The sequence below is a fragment of the Drosophila suzukii genome, chromosome 3, assembly GCF_043229965.1.
Source record: "Drosophila suzukii chromosome 3, CBGP_Dsuzu_IsoJpt1.0, whole genome shotgun sequence".
In the NCBI taxonomy this organism is placed as follows: Eukaryota; Metazoa; Arthropoda; class Insecta; order Diptera; family Drosophilidae; genus Drosophila; species Drosophila suzukii.
Genome location: NC_092082.1, coordinates 77241076 through 77259486, shown reverse-complemented (window position 1 = coordinate 77259486; position 18411 = coordinate 77241076). Strand labels below are relative to the sequence as shown.

Here is an 18411-nt window from a genome sequence, read left to right as displayed (position 1 = left end):
TCGACTCGCCCCCAACCCCATTGGGTTGGCTCTGTTTTGGCGTTGGCGTGAATTATCTGCGCAAACAGCCAGTGACAGGCGTTGAATTGCCACAGTGCCTCTATCCGTGCGGTGTGTCCAGTGGCACTTTGTCGCATAATATGTTAATCAGCCACATGTCAGCCCGCGGGTGGTTTCTGGCCAGCGATGTGGGTGGTGCTTCGGGTGGAACCCCACCTCTGGCTTAATTAGAAGTTCAGCGAAGAAGGGGAGGTCTGGAAATCAGAACGATTTGGTTTTATACGCTGCTCTTTTTTAACATTTCATGGATATATCTTCAACTAAATACTTAAGTAGAAACCTTCCATACCAAAGATATACGATTGTAATAAATCTGTTTTATTAAATCTGAATTTTATAAAGTATCTTTTATATAAGGTATTTTTTTACCAGTTTTAAGGAACCTAAAATCAACTAGTATTAGTTTAATGGAAACACAGGATAGAAAAAAAGTTTCTGTTTATTTAAGAATTAGGTCCTCTATTAAATGAAGAACACAGGAAATTGAACAACTTGCTTGCAACAATGAGTAAACAAGTAAAAATGGTCCTTAAAATATGGTCCTCAGAAAGATTTTTCAGTAAGTTCTTTCTTTTTTACATTTTTTTAAAGTAAATATGATTTTTTACAATTTATTTCCAATAAGGCCAAGGCAAATTTATAAAGGGAAACATTTCGCAAGAGCTTCGCGACCAGTAAAGCCATATTTATGATCAATCTGTCGCAGCCATATACAGTTATTCTTGACCCGTTCTTGCCTGCTCCATTTAACACAGATACACACACATACTCCGGCAATGTTTTGGCAATAAATTGGCATTTAAATTAATTCACCTTGAATTATGTTCTTTGTGCGATAAAAGGGAAACACTCGGCCAGACCCAGCAGCCCCCCACAGCGTAATTTTCAATCAAAATCGCACATCCGCGAAATTATCATGAACTCAGCAGAGCAGTCCAAGCCGTGGACCCATAACCACTCGAATTCGAATATCCCTGGATCGGGTGAGGAGATTATCAAATTGATTCCAATTAACACTTGCCACCGCTGCAGGGACTTCGAGGCAATGGGCATTGGACATTGGACATTGGTCAACGGCCGCCGGCGGTTGCATTCATTTCTTCCCGACTGTTGTGTGTATGCAAACGTTATAAATATTTCACTCTTTGTGCAGGGTTTACGGTTAGCAGCCACAACACCCTGAAAGGGACCCCAACTTTATGGCCAGACTCCTTTCTCCCCGGCCAACGAAGCACGCACATAACTTAAGCGCACTTTGTCGTAATTCGTAATTCGAATTGACAAACGTTTCTTGGCCCCGGACGCCTTTTACCTGGTGGCTAACTTTTGGCTCGCCGAAATGATAAATATTCCATAATTTCGCCTGGCATTCAATTTCGATTTGTGTGACACATAAATTACGAATTAACGCTTTAAGCCCAAACAAGAGGAGATCAAGCTTCGGGTCTGAGATTTCTTTTGATCATTTCCTAGAGCTTGGGAAATCGGAAAATGGCAGCCTAAAGGGAAATGTGGTTAAATTGAAAATGGCAACTAAAATAAATTTACAATTGGCCAGGAGGTTTAAAATGTACAAGATAAATGTGCTCCAAAACTAGCAATCCACTTTATTTCCAGGTACAATACGGAACTCGCCATTAACTTTTAGTAATTATGGCATCCCTTAAAATGAGAAGATATATGATTAGTGATAACTGACATTTTTAGCACCATTATAACAATCTTAATTGGCTGCTACACCTGTAAATCAATCCACGAAAGCACTCTCATATCATCATGACCAAGTTTTTCCCCCGCCTTTCAAAGAAACACACGCAGAAGTCTCTCTCACGTTTTAAGCTGCCAACTGACAAGTGGGGCAGCTTAATTAAGTTGAAAATTCATGAAGTTCTTTATCAAGAGAAATTCATTAGCCAGAGTCTAAAACACTATACAAAGTATCGCTGAAGTAAAAAAAAAAAAACAAAATAATTTCCTGAGAAAAGGATTTCCTCTTAAAAGCCGAAAAAAAGGAATGGGAAAAGGGAGCTCAGACTTAGACAGAAAGTTCAAAAGGAGGAAAAGACCTGCAATGAGGCATACGAAAAGCCGAAAGATGCGCTGCGCACAAAAGATGATTAATAATCTCCGAGACAGACTCTGACTCTCAAGAACTCCCCCCACTAACCACGGAAAAATCCTGGCCAGGAGTGGGAAAAGACAAATGTCTTGGCTGCGTGGTCTCTTTCACAGTTAATTTAAGTTTCCAGGCGAAACGGATGCAGGACCTGGCTGGAAAAAGAATTTTGCTGATTTTGTCAACTGTTTGTCGCTGATAAAATTATTAGCTCTCCTTTTGTTTCAGCCCCTGTGACAAAAACCGGAATCGGGTGGGGAAACAATTTCTTTTTCCACCCAAAATTTTTGTATTAAAATGCAAATTTTTTGTTAATTTTGTTGTTTTTGTTTTAATCAGCGGGAAGCCACAGAACCATTTTCCACCTCCACTGCGGTTGCACTTGGATGGTGATGAATGTTGAACCCCGGCGTATGTCAGGAACCAGGAACCAGGAATCAGGGGTCGGTTCCCTGGAACCCCAAGCAGAAATTGTTTTTTCTAAATGCTTTTCTAATTTTCTTTCTGCTGGTTCACAATTTTTAATTTCCCGTACTAATAGAGCTTGTAATGAGAATATTTTGTTCTGGAAAAAAAGTATATACCAATCATTATGAAATACCAAAATGCCTGGCATCCATAAATAAATAAAATATATATTAAAGTTTATTCGCTGCACACTTTGTTTAGAGCTCAAGCCATTAGTTAAACTCTTAGTTAAGTGCTTGTGAGCCAAATTTTGATGTGTTGCTGTTCTTTCTGCCCTCCTATCTGGAAGTCATCTAAAGACACCGCGTTCAGTTCACAGACGCGAGCGAGAGACATAAACAATTAAACTCATTTGACGATTAATTACGAGCCGCTTCCAAATCGCGTGTGCTGCCACCAAAGGCTGCAGCCCGCGGCAAAATTGTTCTATCAAAACAGAGCAGCTAGAGCAAGAACCCAGCGACAAGAACAGCACCCACAGCCAAAGTACAAATTCATTTGCTGCTAAAGACACAAGAGGAACTTGCATGTCGTGTCATAATCTTGATGAATGCATAATTGCATGCCATGCTCCCAAGCACTCCTCTTCCGATCTGCCGATCTTCCCATCTCCCCATCCACATCCACCGATCAGATCTGCCGTTCTGGGTTCCGATCGAAATGGGTTTAAGTGTCAACCAGCATAAGAGCGGACCCGAAAGTAGTCCCCATTTTCCAAATATTTTCATATTTTTCAATAGACAAACGGCATAGAAATCGGAATTTGTTGCTATACACTCAAGAAAAAATGTATAATAATTTATAAGAAAATTTAGATGCAAAAAAAGATTAAAATTTCTATAACATGAAAATAGTTATGTTGATTTAAGAATCTTTCCTTTTATTCCTTGCAAGCAAACATTGGTTTTTCTTTTCTAAAATTTGTGATATATAGTCCTTATAAAAATATTTAATAATTTTCGTATTCAATTTTTCTAAGTACATCTATGCATCATGCAATACATGAATTATGCGGCAATTAATTAATGAGGAATATCGAAACCGACCCGAACTAACCCAATCCCCATTCAACCACTGGCATCGACCACCATCATCTTGACTCGACTCATTCATCGACTTTGTGCATTTCAGGGAGAGAGCCACACATTGGTGACCTAAATTATTCAATTCATTTTTATTTATTTTTAATTTTTTGATTTGTTGCAATAATTCCCCGCCCCACACCGCCGAGCCACAGAGAGCAAAGGGGTCTGCTTGTTTGTGTAACTATTTATTCTAATTTGACCCGCTTATTGAGAGGCCCGCCCTTCTGCGGCCCACTCACCCCGTTGGCCATTAATTGATGCAGCCGCTTAAATGATGAATCACTTTTTCATTAAAATTTGACTTTGAGTGTGACCCCCATGTTGGCTGGCGTTGACTTTTATGTGGTTAATAGTTAGCCTTCCCATTGACAAATATTCCGCAATTGCCGCTCGTGGAAATCTAGCCATGTGTCTCTTTGTTTTACATTTCTTTGTCTGCATTTGCAAGTACAATGAACCAGAATCGGTAGCTTCTTCAAACATCAAACTCGTGCTGAACAAGCTGACCCATAAAGCATAGCATAAAACCGATAAAAGGAAAAAGTGCATGGTGAAAGAAAGAAGTGCTGAGAATCAGAAAGCTCTAACAGATAGAACACCTGCACATAAGACCAAAACGGGAATGTGGGTGACAATGTAAATTATATTTAAGCTGGGGTGAAGGCCACCAAATGGCAGTTGAACTTTTAGTTCTTGTATAATAGCAGAGAGTGTTCTTAAAATGAGGCATTCTATTGTTACTCTCCTGTTGGTCTTTCTGATGACTGCTTTTGCCGCATTTCCTGTTTTGGCTCAGGTGGCAGGCGGCGATGACTTTCCAGACTTTGAGGACAACTCTGATACCGACGAATTTCCTTCAACTGCATCCAAAGGAATAACGGATGTCACCATAATCACAGCCACCCCAATTCCAATCGGTTTATCTTCATCTGTTCTCACCACTATAAGTTCTACATTAAGTGATTCGAGTACTACTAGTACTTCTTCAGCTACAACTCAGACTTCCACGACTACTCAAATCACAAAAGATTCCACCACACCGGTACCGGATTCCAGCACCGACTCTTCAAGTACCACCCAGACTTTCAGGACAACTTCAACCTCAACTAGTTCCACGACAGAATCTTCAGTAACATCTGAATCCACCACAAAAGATTCTACAACAACATCTGTTCACACCATAGGATCTCCACAGTCATCTACGCCTGCTATAAGCACATCAAATGAGCCCAGCACAGTATCTTCAACATTAGGTGATTTCACCACAAAGGAATCCACGATAGGATCCAGTCAGTCTTCTACAAGCACATCAACTGAGTCCTTCACGTCTTCTTCAGCTACAACCAATGATTCAACAACAGATATATCCACAACTTCTGTTTCTACCACAGAATCTACAACAGTTACTGATTTATCAACAAGTGAATCCACCACAAAGGAACCTTCTACAACTGTTTCCACCACCGCTGTCACCACCACAACTCTTCCGATCACAACTGTTCCCACCACAACCTCTGAACAGCTAACAGAAGAGGAAATCCTCTTCCTTCTGGCTGAAAATTCAGCAGCTCAAACTGTGTCCAATACTTTGCTCAATACTGTCACCACATTTATTTGGAGTATAGACGAAGAACTGGACAGTCATTCCGAATCCCTTGACCTAGTTGAAGACACCAAAAAGCTCCTTCAAAACAAAACACAAGAACTTTTATCTTGGGAAGCCGAGATTCTTCGAGGAGTAGTCACTTCTATTCAAAAGATTGACTTATTTGCCAACCGAACGATCGATACTGTGTCTCATTTGCTTAGTTTGCAAAAGCAAATCTTGGATCGAGTAAAAGATCTTGGGGTCAAACTTAACAATACCGAAGGCCAAATCCTGCGTAGCTCTAAAAGATTGGATAACAAACTTAACTTTCTTAGGGAATTACTTCTGCGTACTATCGAGCCAAAAGTAAATAGTTTAAAGGAATCTTTTGCCAATCTAAACACATCCCAAGTGAATTCACTTGTTGAACTGGAGAATGTTCCTTGGGTTAGAAATTTAACCGAAACTTCAATTATTAAGTTATCTTCCCTGAATAAGCAAGTAGCTATACTCAACCAGACTCAAGAAAACAGTTTCGACTCTCTAAAATATGCGATCAAAGCCTGTACTCCCACTAACCTCAACGCGGTAAGCGATCTATTTCAGGCCATAAGTATTTCCCAAAAGCGCACCGATTTGGCATTCTCTCTTTGTGGATCTTCGGAGTATAGTCCTAAAGCTACTCATTTTGAGAACTATAACACTCAGTACATCAACAGTGGCTCACAAGCCTCTATCTACAAAGAGATACAAATCTAGTAGTCAGGATATCTCGAGTGGTAAAGAGTAGTCTTAAAAAACTGAAGCTACCCAAAATGGAAAACGGATTATACAAACTAAATGGACCACGACTACATAAATAAATTTAATGTACTTAATGTTTAAATGTATCAGAACTACAATGTATCTATGTATAATTTTCTAGATGTAGTAACCTAAAGAATGGGAGCAATGTATCAATTTCACCCATCCTACCGTTCAAATAAAAAACAGTTTAAAGTGCAATACTCGAAAAATGCTTTTGAGCACAAATTGTGCATGGCAAATATGCGGACTATTTTGGCTGGCTATCAATTTACAGACAAGGGGACATCGTGAAGCCGCTGAGCGAAACTGATACCATGGATACAGCGAGATGTCGGGGACCCCAGAACCCAGAACGAATCCCAGACCAAACCGAGAACTACAAATGTCTTTCGGAGGTGGATGGCTGAGAGGATGGCGCGAAACAAAAGTCAAAACAAGCACAACATGAATGAACCTTTTAACATACTTGTAGTTACTAATTCCAGGTGACAGGCGACACAATGAGTCGAAGTGGATTTTTCATTTGTGGCCATTGTTGGACCCACACGGGTATCGGGATTCGGGATTCGGGGTTTGGGATAAAGAGCAGCCCATAAACAGAGGACACAACAAAGTTGTTACAACAACAGCAGCATCGGCTGCAAAAGTGACCAAAATCAGAGGCTACCAAAGTAGTAACAGATGCTCGATGCGAAGGTGTTGCCATTGCCCTCTGAGGACCCGCAATCGGGAGTCCCGCATATCTTTGGGTTCGAGAGCATCTCTCTGGGCACACGACATATCCATATCCTTTTCCCTTTTGGTTTTCTGGCTGTCTCCACTTTTTTTTCCTTCTTTTTTTTTTGGCACAAGCCGGGCAATAAATTATCAGATACAAAATCGAGTCCAAGCCAAAGTCAAAACAAAGGCATAAACACTCGACGGACAGAGACAGAGATGGCAACAAAGCACGCACTCGACCAATTGACGACACAAAAGACCAAAACAAAAACCAGAATCGGAATCAGAATCGGAATCGAGCCCAGTACCAGAATCAGAAGCAAAACAAAACAAATCGAGAGGCTGCACAGAATGCAGAATGAACAGAAGAATGCCCGAAAAGCATGGACATAAACACTGACAACATGCTGCGACATGGAATGGCTCAGAGAAGCCCCATATCCATGGGTATGTGGTCTACACCGAGAGAAAATGGTCCTTACTTCTATAAATATAAAATATATATATAATATGGTCTTGACAGAAAGTAGACTCCCAGAAATTTTGTGCATATAGGCCTTGGTTGGTGTAAGCTCAAAAACATGATCCTTAAATTTCCAAGTGCTGATTTTCTTGGAACATATTTAGAAGATTACCTAAATTCCCTATTCTTATTAAAAACAATCTTTAAAAATTTTAAATTATTTATTATATATTTTTTCCAGGCCACTTGCTCTAATTTTGTTACGTTTAAATCTCTTCCATTTCTATGCTCCTTTTCACTTCATATGATGTTCAGAATTTCACTTAGAACTTTCTAAAAAAAGGTTTACATTTTTGACTAAATTCTCAAATACATTTTTTACTTTTTTAAAGGATATATTTTTTAATGTGTAGAGTTCGTGTCTGCCCTTGGTTATCGGAAGCAGCAGCAGCAGACGCACAAATGACAACTTCGAGGGCAAAGTCAATGAGCGCCTTCCTGCTCCCTGTTATCGCCTGCTGGCCAACTCCCTGCCCCCCTCCCTTCCCTGGGCTACTCCTGCTGACCAGAGGACAAAAGGATCCCGGCGTGTTGCAAATCAAAACATGGAAACAACGACAGCAAACAAAACTCTGAACATGCGTCGAAATGCTAAGAAATATTTTCACTCAGCCAGCTGAAACATGCAAACAGCTAAAGTTGTTCAACTTAGTTTATGGAGTTGCTTGCGCTTGGCAAAGGAGTTTTGAAGTGGGGGTTGTGGATAAGGCATTGAATATTGAGAATTTCCATTAGCAAAAAGAAAATCTTTAAGACTTATAACTACGTAAATACGTATCCTTTCCTGTTTCTCTTAGCCGATAACCCCATCCAAGATTTCGCATCGTTACCACTTAATTAAACCCAATTAATCTACAATATAAATTATTAAATTTCATAAAGCAACAAAAGTTAAATAACTTGCCCACAGACTGACGGGAGATTTCGACACCCAAAACCCAAGTAACCAGAAACAGAGAGAGCCGCAAAAAACGGCAACCACATCGCGGAGGCAGAAGACCAAGACGATGGAGATGATGATGATTATGAAGCAGAAGAGAGTGGCCCAGAGCCGGGGATATGCTATAAGGGGGGAATCCATGGAGGGGCAGGGGACCAGGGGGCCACAGGATTGGTATCAGAATCGGGCCTTGGCAGCTCCATGCTGTGCGCGATTCATGTTTGGTGATTAAAGTAAAGTTCGTAAATTTACAGTTTTCATCAAAGGGGCGACTGTTAGTGGACTGGACTCGGCTTTTCACAGTGCTCTGCTCTGCGAGCACCACAGAGTTCGGCCAGAGTTCAGCCCAGGTGACTGTGACGGTGACTCTGTCGATGACTTCGAACCCCAGCTCCAACTCCTAATCCAGCCATACACTGGGAAAACTCATTTTTAGTATAAGAAACTTCAACCACATATTCATAAAGGTATCACACTTCTAAATTGGAATCCACAACTTATGATACAGAGTAGCGTTTTGGGTTCAAGTTATGGAATCTGGAAGTGGAGTTTTTTTCGGCTCCCATTCTGGACCCCATTGGAAATACCTAAAAATCGAACTTGAAAATGGGTTAAAACTTTGACCCTCGCTTTAAAGATACATTTTAATGCAGAAAGTTAAAGAATTTAGCCACAAATTCAAAGAGGTATCCCACTTGTAAATCGGTATATAATTACTCAAGTTATGGAATCTGAAAGTGATGTTTTTTTCGGCTCGCATTCTGGACCCCATTGGAAATACGTCAAAATCGAACATGAAAATGGGTTAAAATTTCGACCCTCGCTTGAAAGATATACTTTAATGTAGAATGTTAGAGAATTCAACCACAAATTCAAAGAGGTATCTCACTTGTAAATCGGTATATAATAACTCAAGTTATGGAATTGGAAGTGGAGTTTTTTTCGGCTCCCATTCTGGACCCCATTGGAAATAGTAAAAATCGAACTTGAAAATGGGTTAAATTTTCGACCCTCGCTTGAAAGATATATTTTAATGTAGAATATTAGAAAATTCAACCACAAATTCAATGAGGTATCCCACTTCAAAATCGGGATCCACAAACCCAAGTTATGGAATCTAGAAGTGCAGATTTTGGGTTCCCATTCTGGGCCCCATTGGAAATACCTTAAAATCGAACTTGACAATGGGTTAAATTTTCGACCCTCGCTTGAAAGATATATTTTAATGTAGAATGTTAGAGAATTCAACCACAAATTCAAAGAGGTATCCCACTTGTAAATCGGTATACCATAACTAAAGTTATGGAATCTGAAAGTTCAGATTTTGGGCTCCCATTCTGGACCCCATTGGAAATACCTAAAAATCGAACTTGAAAATGGGTTAAAATTTCGACCCTCGCTTGAAAGACATATTTTAATGTAGAATGTTAGAGAATGCAACTACAAATTCAAAGAGGTATCCCACTTGTAAATTGGTATACCATAACTAAAGTTATGAAATCTGAAAGTTCAGATTTTGGGCTCCCATTCTCGACCCCATTGGAAATACCTAAAAGTCGAACTTGAAAATGGGTTAAATTTTCGACCCTCGCCTAAAAAATATATTTGTATGTAGAATGTTAGAGAATTCAACCACAAATTCAAAGAGGTATCCCACTTGTAAATCGGTATACCATAACTAAAGTTATGGAATCTGAAAGTTCAGATTTTGGGCTCCCATTCTGGACCCCATTGGAAATACCTAAAAATCGAACTTGAAAATGGGTTAAAATTTCGACCCTCGCTTGAAAGATATATTTAAATGTAGAATGTTAGAGAATTCAACCACAAATTCAAAGAGGTATCCCACTTGTAAATCGGTATACCATAACTAAAGTTATGGAATCTGGAAGTGGAGATTTTGGGCGCTCATTCTGGACCCCATTGGAAATTCGCAAAAATCGAACATGAAAATGGGTTAAATTTTCGACCCTCTCCTAAAAAATATATTTGAATGTAGAATGTTACAGAATTCAACCACAAATTCAAAGAGGTATCCCACTTGTAAATCGGTATACCATAACTAAAGTTATGGAATCTGGAAGTGGAGATTTTGGGCGCTCATTCTGGACCCCATTGGAAATTCGCAAAAATCGAACATGAAAATGGGTTAAATTTTCGACCCTCTCCTAAAAAATATATTTGAATGTAGAATGTTACAGAATTCAACCACAAATTCAAAGAGGTATCCCACTTGTAAATCGGTATACCATAACTAAAGTTATGGAATCTGGAAGTGGAGATTTTGGGCGCTCATTCTGGACCCCATTGGAAATTCGCAAAAATCGAACATGAAAATGGGTTAAATTTTCGACCCTCTCCTAAAAAATATATTTGAATGTAGAATGTTACAGAATTCAACCACAAATTCAAAGAGGTATCCCACTTGTAAATCGGTATACCATAACTAAAGTTATGGAATCTGGAAGTGGAGATTTTGGGCGCTCATTCTGGACCCCATTGGAAATTCGCAAAAATCGAACATGAAAATGGGTTAAATTTTCGACCCTCGCCTAAAAAATATATTTGTATGTAGAATGTTAGAGAATTCAACCACAAATTCAAAGAGGTATCCCACTTGTAAATCGGTATACCATAACTAAAGTTATGGAATCTGAAAGTTCAGATTTTGGGCTCCCATTCTGGACCCCATTGGAAATACCTAAAAATCGAACTTGAAAATGGGTTAAAATTTCGACCCTCGCTTGAAAGATATATTTAAATGTAGAATGTTAGAGAATTCAACCACAAATTCAAAGAGGTATCCCACTTGTAAATCGGTATACCATAACTAAAGTTATGGAATCTGGAAGTGGAGATTTTGGGCGCTCATTCTGGACCCCATTGGAAATTCGCAAAAATCGAACATGAAAATGGGTTAAATTTTCGACCCTCGCCTAAAAAATATATTTGAATGTAGAATGTTAGAGAATTCAACCACAAATTCAAAGAGGTATCCCACTTGTAAATCGGTATACCATAACTAAAGTTATGGAATCTGGAAGTGGAGATTTTGGGCGCTCATTCTGGACCCCATTGGAAATTCGCAAAAATCGAACATGAAAATGGGTTAAATTTTCGACCCTCGCTTGAAAGATATATTTGAATGTAGAATGTTAGAGAATTCAACCACAAATTCAAAGAGGAATCCCACTTGTAAATCGGTATACCATAACTAAAGTTATGGAATCTGAAAGTTCAGATTTTGGGCTCCCATTCTGGACCCCATTGGAAATACCTAAAAATCGAACTTGAAAATGGGTTACATTTTCGACCCTCGCTTGAAAGATATATTTGAATGTAGAATGTTAGAGATTTCAACCACAAATTCAAAGAGGAATCCCACTTGTAAATCGGTATACCATAACTAAAGTTATGGAATCTGAAAGTTCAGATTTTGGGCTCCTAGTCTGGACCCCATGGGAAATACCTAAAAACCCAACCTGAAAATGGGTTAAATTTTCGACACTCGCTTGAAAGATATATTTGAATGTAGAATGTTAGAGAATTTAACCACAAATTCAAAGAGGTATACGACTTGTAAATCAGGGTTCAATAACCCAAGTTGTGGAATCTAAAAGTTCAGATTTTGGGAAAAAATTTGAAAGATCTTGAAAATGTGTTTCTCACCATTTCTTTCCAGTGCACACACATATTCGGCGAAGCAGACTCCTTTGGCTTTTCCTAAACTGATTTCCAGCAATAAGCATTAGTTGAAAATTGCAATTGTTTTTGTAAAGGGTAGGGAGGGGCAACCCAGGGGGCGGAGGGGCTGAAGGAGGAGGCCACACCGCGGGGGAGTGCCAGTCCCAGTGCCAAAGTTAAAGCCAAGTGCCTGTGCCAGCGATTGCACGATTCCCTGGCCCACGGAGGGATTGGATCCCGAGGAGGTGGTGGCAGAGGCACATCATCAACGTCCCCAGCCACGTCGTCAGTGCAGCAGAAAAGCTGCAAAAAAAATCCAATTGTATTTAACGAATTTTTCGTGGCTCTGGTTGTTGTGGTTGTTGCTGGCTTTCTGGAGTCCGGAACGGAGGGCCGTGAATCATATGGACACCATTAAATGGAAAGGTACGAGCAATGGCAATCGCCAACACGCGTCAATTGTGCGCGCTGTGTGAGACCGAAGGAAAATGCTGAAAAGCTGGAACCCAAGAACCCAGAAAATCTGCGCAGCGATATCGACCAAAACTTCGATCGAATGTGACCACGTGACACCGCGTGACACGTAAGGAAAAGATCATATTCCAAAGGGTTCCGCAAGCAAAATTATTTAATAAGATATTATTTATGCAATCCCTTATATCGTTTTGGTAATTCTTATATAACTAAATCTTCCATAATATCTCTAAAAATATACATAAATCATTATCTTTCCTTACTATTAAATCGTATAATTTTAGCTGTACCATTATCATTACAAATACAATAATACTTGGTTGTAAAACTAGTTAAAGAATCCACTATATTTTGAACGTATTTTTCGCTTGCACTTCAAGATATACAAAGTTATAAAACTGATATAAGAAAAACGCACGAGAACATCACTAACTCTGATTGCAGCCAGAAGTGCACTCGGACTGGGGATCTCTGTTAGCTGGAAATGGGATTCTGGGATTGCGCGACGTGAAAATGACCCTCAGTAGATTGGGGATGTGCGGTGTCAGGGCTTATCAAAAGCTCGAACTCGCAACCATTAATAAGACCTAATAACAACATAAATGCCAATATCTTTTTAACAAATTTGCCCGACTGCTCACAGCAGATTCCGATAAGTGAACTAAATAACCAGATTAAAGCAGATCGTAATAAATGTAATTTGAATTTGCCGCACTGTCCGCTCTCCACAGATGGAGATGGTATACCTATATATATATGGCTGGGGAGCAACATTACTTAATTGCATGACCGGGGATATCACCAGGCAATCGATCGTCACGGATTACCAACGGAGAAGCAACGTGTAATAGAGCCGGCTTAAATTATGCGTTCGAGTGGCTCTGTGGTTCTGGCCAAAAGGGATGCTTACAACGCGGACAGGTGTTGATTGCTGCCCTCCTCGGCACCCAGCCTCCTTTGCATGTTGCCGCTGGTTAATGCCATCGGGCTATAACCGACGTATCCAAGAGATCTTAGTTCCGAGATGATGATGATGGTCAGCCGAACGTGCTGCAAATTATTGCATTTGCAACGTGTGCAACGTGAGGTAAGTCCAGAATTTTTTAGGACTGGCTTAGCCCCATTTAAAACTGGCCGCATTTATTACTTCATTTAGTCGCCGGCCGCCGATTCCGGGTTCAATTAATGTCTACTTTGTTTGGCTAACAAATTGAACAACATGACTTTATTTTATTTGCTCTCGGTGGCAGCCTGTCGTTGATTATTGCCTTTTGCCGGCTGCTGAACGACTGCCTTTCTGGCCGAAGACAATCAACCGGGCTGCAGTGCAATTTGCCAGGAGAAAAAAAAATAAATTTGAGTTCAGTTGCCGGGTCAAGCCACTGCCGGCTACTGAATTTAACCGAAAATCGCAAAAACCCCCATTCGAGGGCAAACCAAACAAAAATCTTTTATTTTGCTATCTGCATCTGCAGCTACGTTTGCTTTGCCAGCAAACAGAAATTGTTTTGATAACAATCTCAAAGCAAAAATGCTCTAGAGTCAAACAATAACGTGCCAAAAGTTTGCTACTGAATTTTAAATATTAATATCTCAGCCAGATACTTGGCGACAGAGCCCCGCCCCCATTGACTTTACTTTTCGGGCCTTACTTTAGGTTGGGTATTTGGTTTTCTTTTTATTTTTCGGTTTTGAGGGCGCGCACGTTTTGGTTGTAGCGGAAAAGTTTTACTTTGAACATGAAAAATATCTTGTTTAGATTTTATTTTGCAGATAGACGACAAGTAGACTTAATTATCATTTTTCGCGAATACATAAATACATTAGCTCGGGTTCGAGCTTATTGAGGGCGGCTCACCGCCGCTGCCACTGCCGCTGCTCATTTTGGCCAACTTTCGCCGGTGGGAAATGGCAACTATACTATGCCACCGAATCTTATACTTAAACTTAGACAGTAACTGCACACACAATCATTTCCCAGCAAATCTATGCGCATCTCTATGCAAATGTGTGTTTTGTAGCCGAGCCGAATTAAGAATAGCAGAATACTTAGTACGAGGCCTAAACCCAAACCCAAAACCCAAACCCAAAAGAAACCCCAAGACCAGGCCAACATATTTTCCATGTCGATGCCATCGATTGCGTTATGCAAAATATATGCAAATGCCATAAATACAGGCAGTGGTTGCTTCTTCGCCTTCTGTGCCGAGCAGTTTTCTTTTCTTTTTCGGCTTGCAGTATTCGGTTTTTGGTTTTCCCGCTTTCAGCTTTCTGCTTTTCCAGCGAAACATCGTTCGGGGCTTTGAAGAGTCGCGACTTCAACTGGCGATTTGAGAGATTTGTGAAATTTATCGGGCCAGTTGGGAGTGGGTGCGATGGATGCCTGGCCATCCAAGGTGTTGAGATCCCTGGGTTCGCTATAGGTGGGTGTCTGTTTGTTTGCCCGTCTGCATTCTCGGAACGGTAGTCAAAGCTCTGCCGGGAATAATCGAAGACTTTGACTTTGACAACATTTGAATATCGTTTTGTTGCCTAAATTGAGTTTCGAAAATCTGCAAAATCACGAAGTTGAACCCATCTGTCAGCCAGTTGGTAATTGAGCCCGATGGAAAAAACGGTGAAAAGTTTCGCATAATGAGCTGACTTTCTGCTGCGATGCTACTCCGAAGAATTATGAAAGTGCGATTCTGAAAATGTGTACGGCCAGCACTCGAATCAAACCATAAATCTTACGCAAATAGCACTCAAAAAGCAATAAGACTATTTCAACGCCATTGTGTGCTAAACAGATTTCAGAAAGGCGATACAAATTCAAGACAATGCGTTTGGTTTGTTTTGAGCCCCGGCCCCCGAATTAGCCTCCGATTTTGGGTAGCTATGGCTACTATTGCTACCAATATGCCAATGCCAATACCATTTCCATGACAATACCCGGATTGGACCCTGGTCTAATCTATGAGCCAAGATCGCAGGCTGCTGGCTGTAAGATGCTGCAAGATGTTCCGTTTTGTCCAGTTTTTGCCGAATCAATTTGTTAGAGAAACAAAGGACAAAGGGTCGGAGGTTCTGGAACTGAGAAACTGAGAGGCGTGTGACATTAGCAGAGTATGAGGGTGGATTCTATTCGGTTTCTTAATGTTCCTTACTGTCCTCTGACCAAATGGACAGCCAACTGAGCGGATAATCGGATTGTCCAGGCTGGCGTTGGCCGGTCAAAACGTAATTTGTGGGTTTTTAGGCCAATCCAGCTGCCAAGAAAGTTACGAGTATGCAAAAACTGCGACGACAACTTCTTCTCGTGCCGAGATACAAGTAACTCTGGCCTGATACAACCAGCGGGTGGCTTATCGCATATCGTTTATCGCTCATCGCCATAATTCCCACTCAACACTCAGGAAAGTTCAAGGAATTCCAAGGATGAGGAAGCACTTTTGAGTCTCGGGACAACATTGTTGTCGTCGAGGCAAAAGTGTCACACAGGCAACATGCAACGTCATCGTTGTCGCGAGCCATTCGAGATGCATCTCATGGATCGGAGGCATCGAGGCATCGAAGGCATCTCGACATCGGCAGCTGACCCAACATGCAAAGGAGATAATCACGAGCCAAAACAGCCGGCAACGGCAACTGTGCCACACTTATCTGATCTGCAGCATCAATAAGTCGTACCTACAGATGACCAATATGCTGAGGTTGGTCACCAAAAATAACAGAATACCTCAAGGAGCTAGCAAATGCAGCTCAAAATGATAAGAAAAGGTCTGCTTCCTTATCTCTCTGGTTCTCTCTCCGGTTCCCGCAAACTTGGGCAAGTATCTCGTATCTGTCCCACAGCAATTCAACTTTGTGCATTTGCAAGTGCCACCATCAATTAAAACTAATAGAACAATTAATGAACACAACAAACACAAACCGCAAAGTGCAACCACAAAGCGAGAACTTAGAAGGAGACAACAAAAAGATGTCGAAGAGGAATATATTATAATTTTTGAGGAAGTCGAATTGTGAATGCACTTTTATAAAATATAGTATATTTGGTATAATAATGCAAATAAATTTGAAAACGTAACCATAGATACAACTTCCAGGAATGCCATACAAGTCATTTGACTTTAAACACACATATTTTTATACATATTAAAATTATTTTTTTAGAAATGCTATACTGATTATTGGGAATTTTATGCTAACACAATTACTAAACTTCTAGCAAACATTTAAAAAACTGTCATATTATCGAAATACCTTTAATCATTATGATTAAAACTTGATCATTTAATTTATGAAATTTTGACGGACCTTAGTTTAACCAAAATGGTTTTAACTATACCTAAATGGACCCCTTTTAGAGGGTATAACTGGCGCATGCGGAACTGACTTTCAAAGATAGCTAAATAAAAGAGTTTTGTTCTGCGTCTTCGTCATCAGCATAATGATCTCCGTGATCATTATTGTCTTTGGCAATTAAGCCAGATGAATAAATAAGTGAATGAATGGGTGTATGCAAGATGGGCTGCCAGTTCATAATTTCTCAACTCTAATTCCCAAGAAATTAGAAAAGGGTGCGGGTGGCTGTGTGTGCACCGCTCAGCGAAGAAAAAGACGAAGATCGCGGAGGCGAGATTGAACTGGGGGCGTGGTCCGACCGGCCACGCCCACCTCCGTGGCAGGCAAAGTGCACAAACAGTTAAATGCGATCGTCTGCCCCGCGTAATTGCAGTCAAAGAAACATGCAATTTAACTCGACTCGGGGAAAACAATTGAATCTATGAATTATGAAATATTTTAAGTCAAGCAAAATGCCACAGTCAAGTGTGGCAGCCACCTCCCACTCCCCCATTTTTCCATCTGCGGCTAATTAACTAAGTGCCACGCACCTTGAAGACTCAGCTGAAAAGCTTTGAGAGCAAAAACCCATTTTTGGCTTCATGCATTTTTAATTCCCCTAATAGCTTTTGGCTTCTATGTTGCTCTAGACCAGGCCAGACATTGATGGACCAGCAGGCAAACACTGGCGAAAATTAAAACACCAAAAATGCCGTCCTCTGCCACAGCTGCCGGCCAGATGCAGATTAACGCCCGGCCCCTGAAAAAGTCGCCCAAAAAAGTTGTCCAAAAAAGTTGTCCTTACCTGGTCGCATCTGCGGGTGAACTAAGCCAACTAAGCGCAATGTGTCCTCCATCAAAATTAATTACCAAAGGAGCTGGAGGCAGCCGAGCAGCAAGGCCAATTGTCAGTTGTGTTGTGCTGAGCTCAAAAGTTAAAAGGGGGCGAAGGGGCCTTAGCCACCCCCAAAATCGCCACCCACCACCCCGCCCCTGGGGCTCATCAGTCAACACTTGCTCAACAGTCTAAAATGATAAATTGCCATCCCCTTGGTCAAAATCACTTGGCTTTTAGCGAAATTTCTGGCTGAGTCAGCAAAGTGTTGCATACTTTCGGGCGCCGCTAGATTACAGCCAATTTGGTTTGATATGTACAACATCTTTATAAGTTTTAACTAGATTGAAGAGAAAGTCTTTATAAAAATCCATAAAACAAATAGTATTACCCGTCAACAGATACCATTTAAATCGTGAGTACTAAATAAGCTAGATTATTTATAAGACGAGCTGCAGAAATTTTTATTTGTTTTAAAGAACCTTTTTATCTACTTAATTATTATGTAAAAAATATGGGTATCCTGAAAATTGTAATAAAATTCAAATCAATTGTATAGTTCTTCCGCTGTCACTTTCGGAATGCGAATATCTTGTTTAATAAATTCACATACAGCCCAACAATACCAGAACAATGCGACTGCAACTCGTCAATCATAAAAGAAGCATTATTCGGTGACTGGAGATTATGTGTGTGTGATTTATTGGCTAATACCCACTGCATGTGCCCTTCCGCCCACAAGTTAAGGCCAAATTAATTAACAACAAGGCAGCCGCTTTGTCTGC

General features: G+C 40.5%; 1 protein-coding gene across 1 annotated transcript; it reads left to right on the top strand.

Moving 5' to 3' along the window:
- The first annotated feature begins 4419 nt into the window (after positions 1 to 4419).
- On the top strand, positions 4420 to 6141 carry LOC108019242 (uncharacterized). Its single transcript, XM_017087038.4, has one exon. The coding sequence runs from the start codon at positions 4451 to 4453 to the stop codon at positions 6074 to 6076; it is 1626 nt and encodes a 541-aa protein (XP_016942527.4). The 5' UTR covers positions 4420 to 4450; the 3' UTR covers positions 6077 to 6141.
- Positions 6142 to 18411: the final 12270 nt, after the last annotated feature.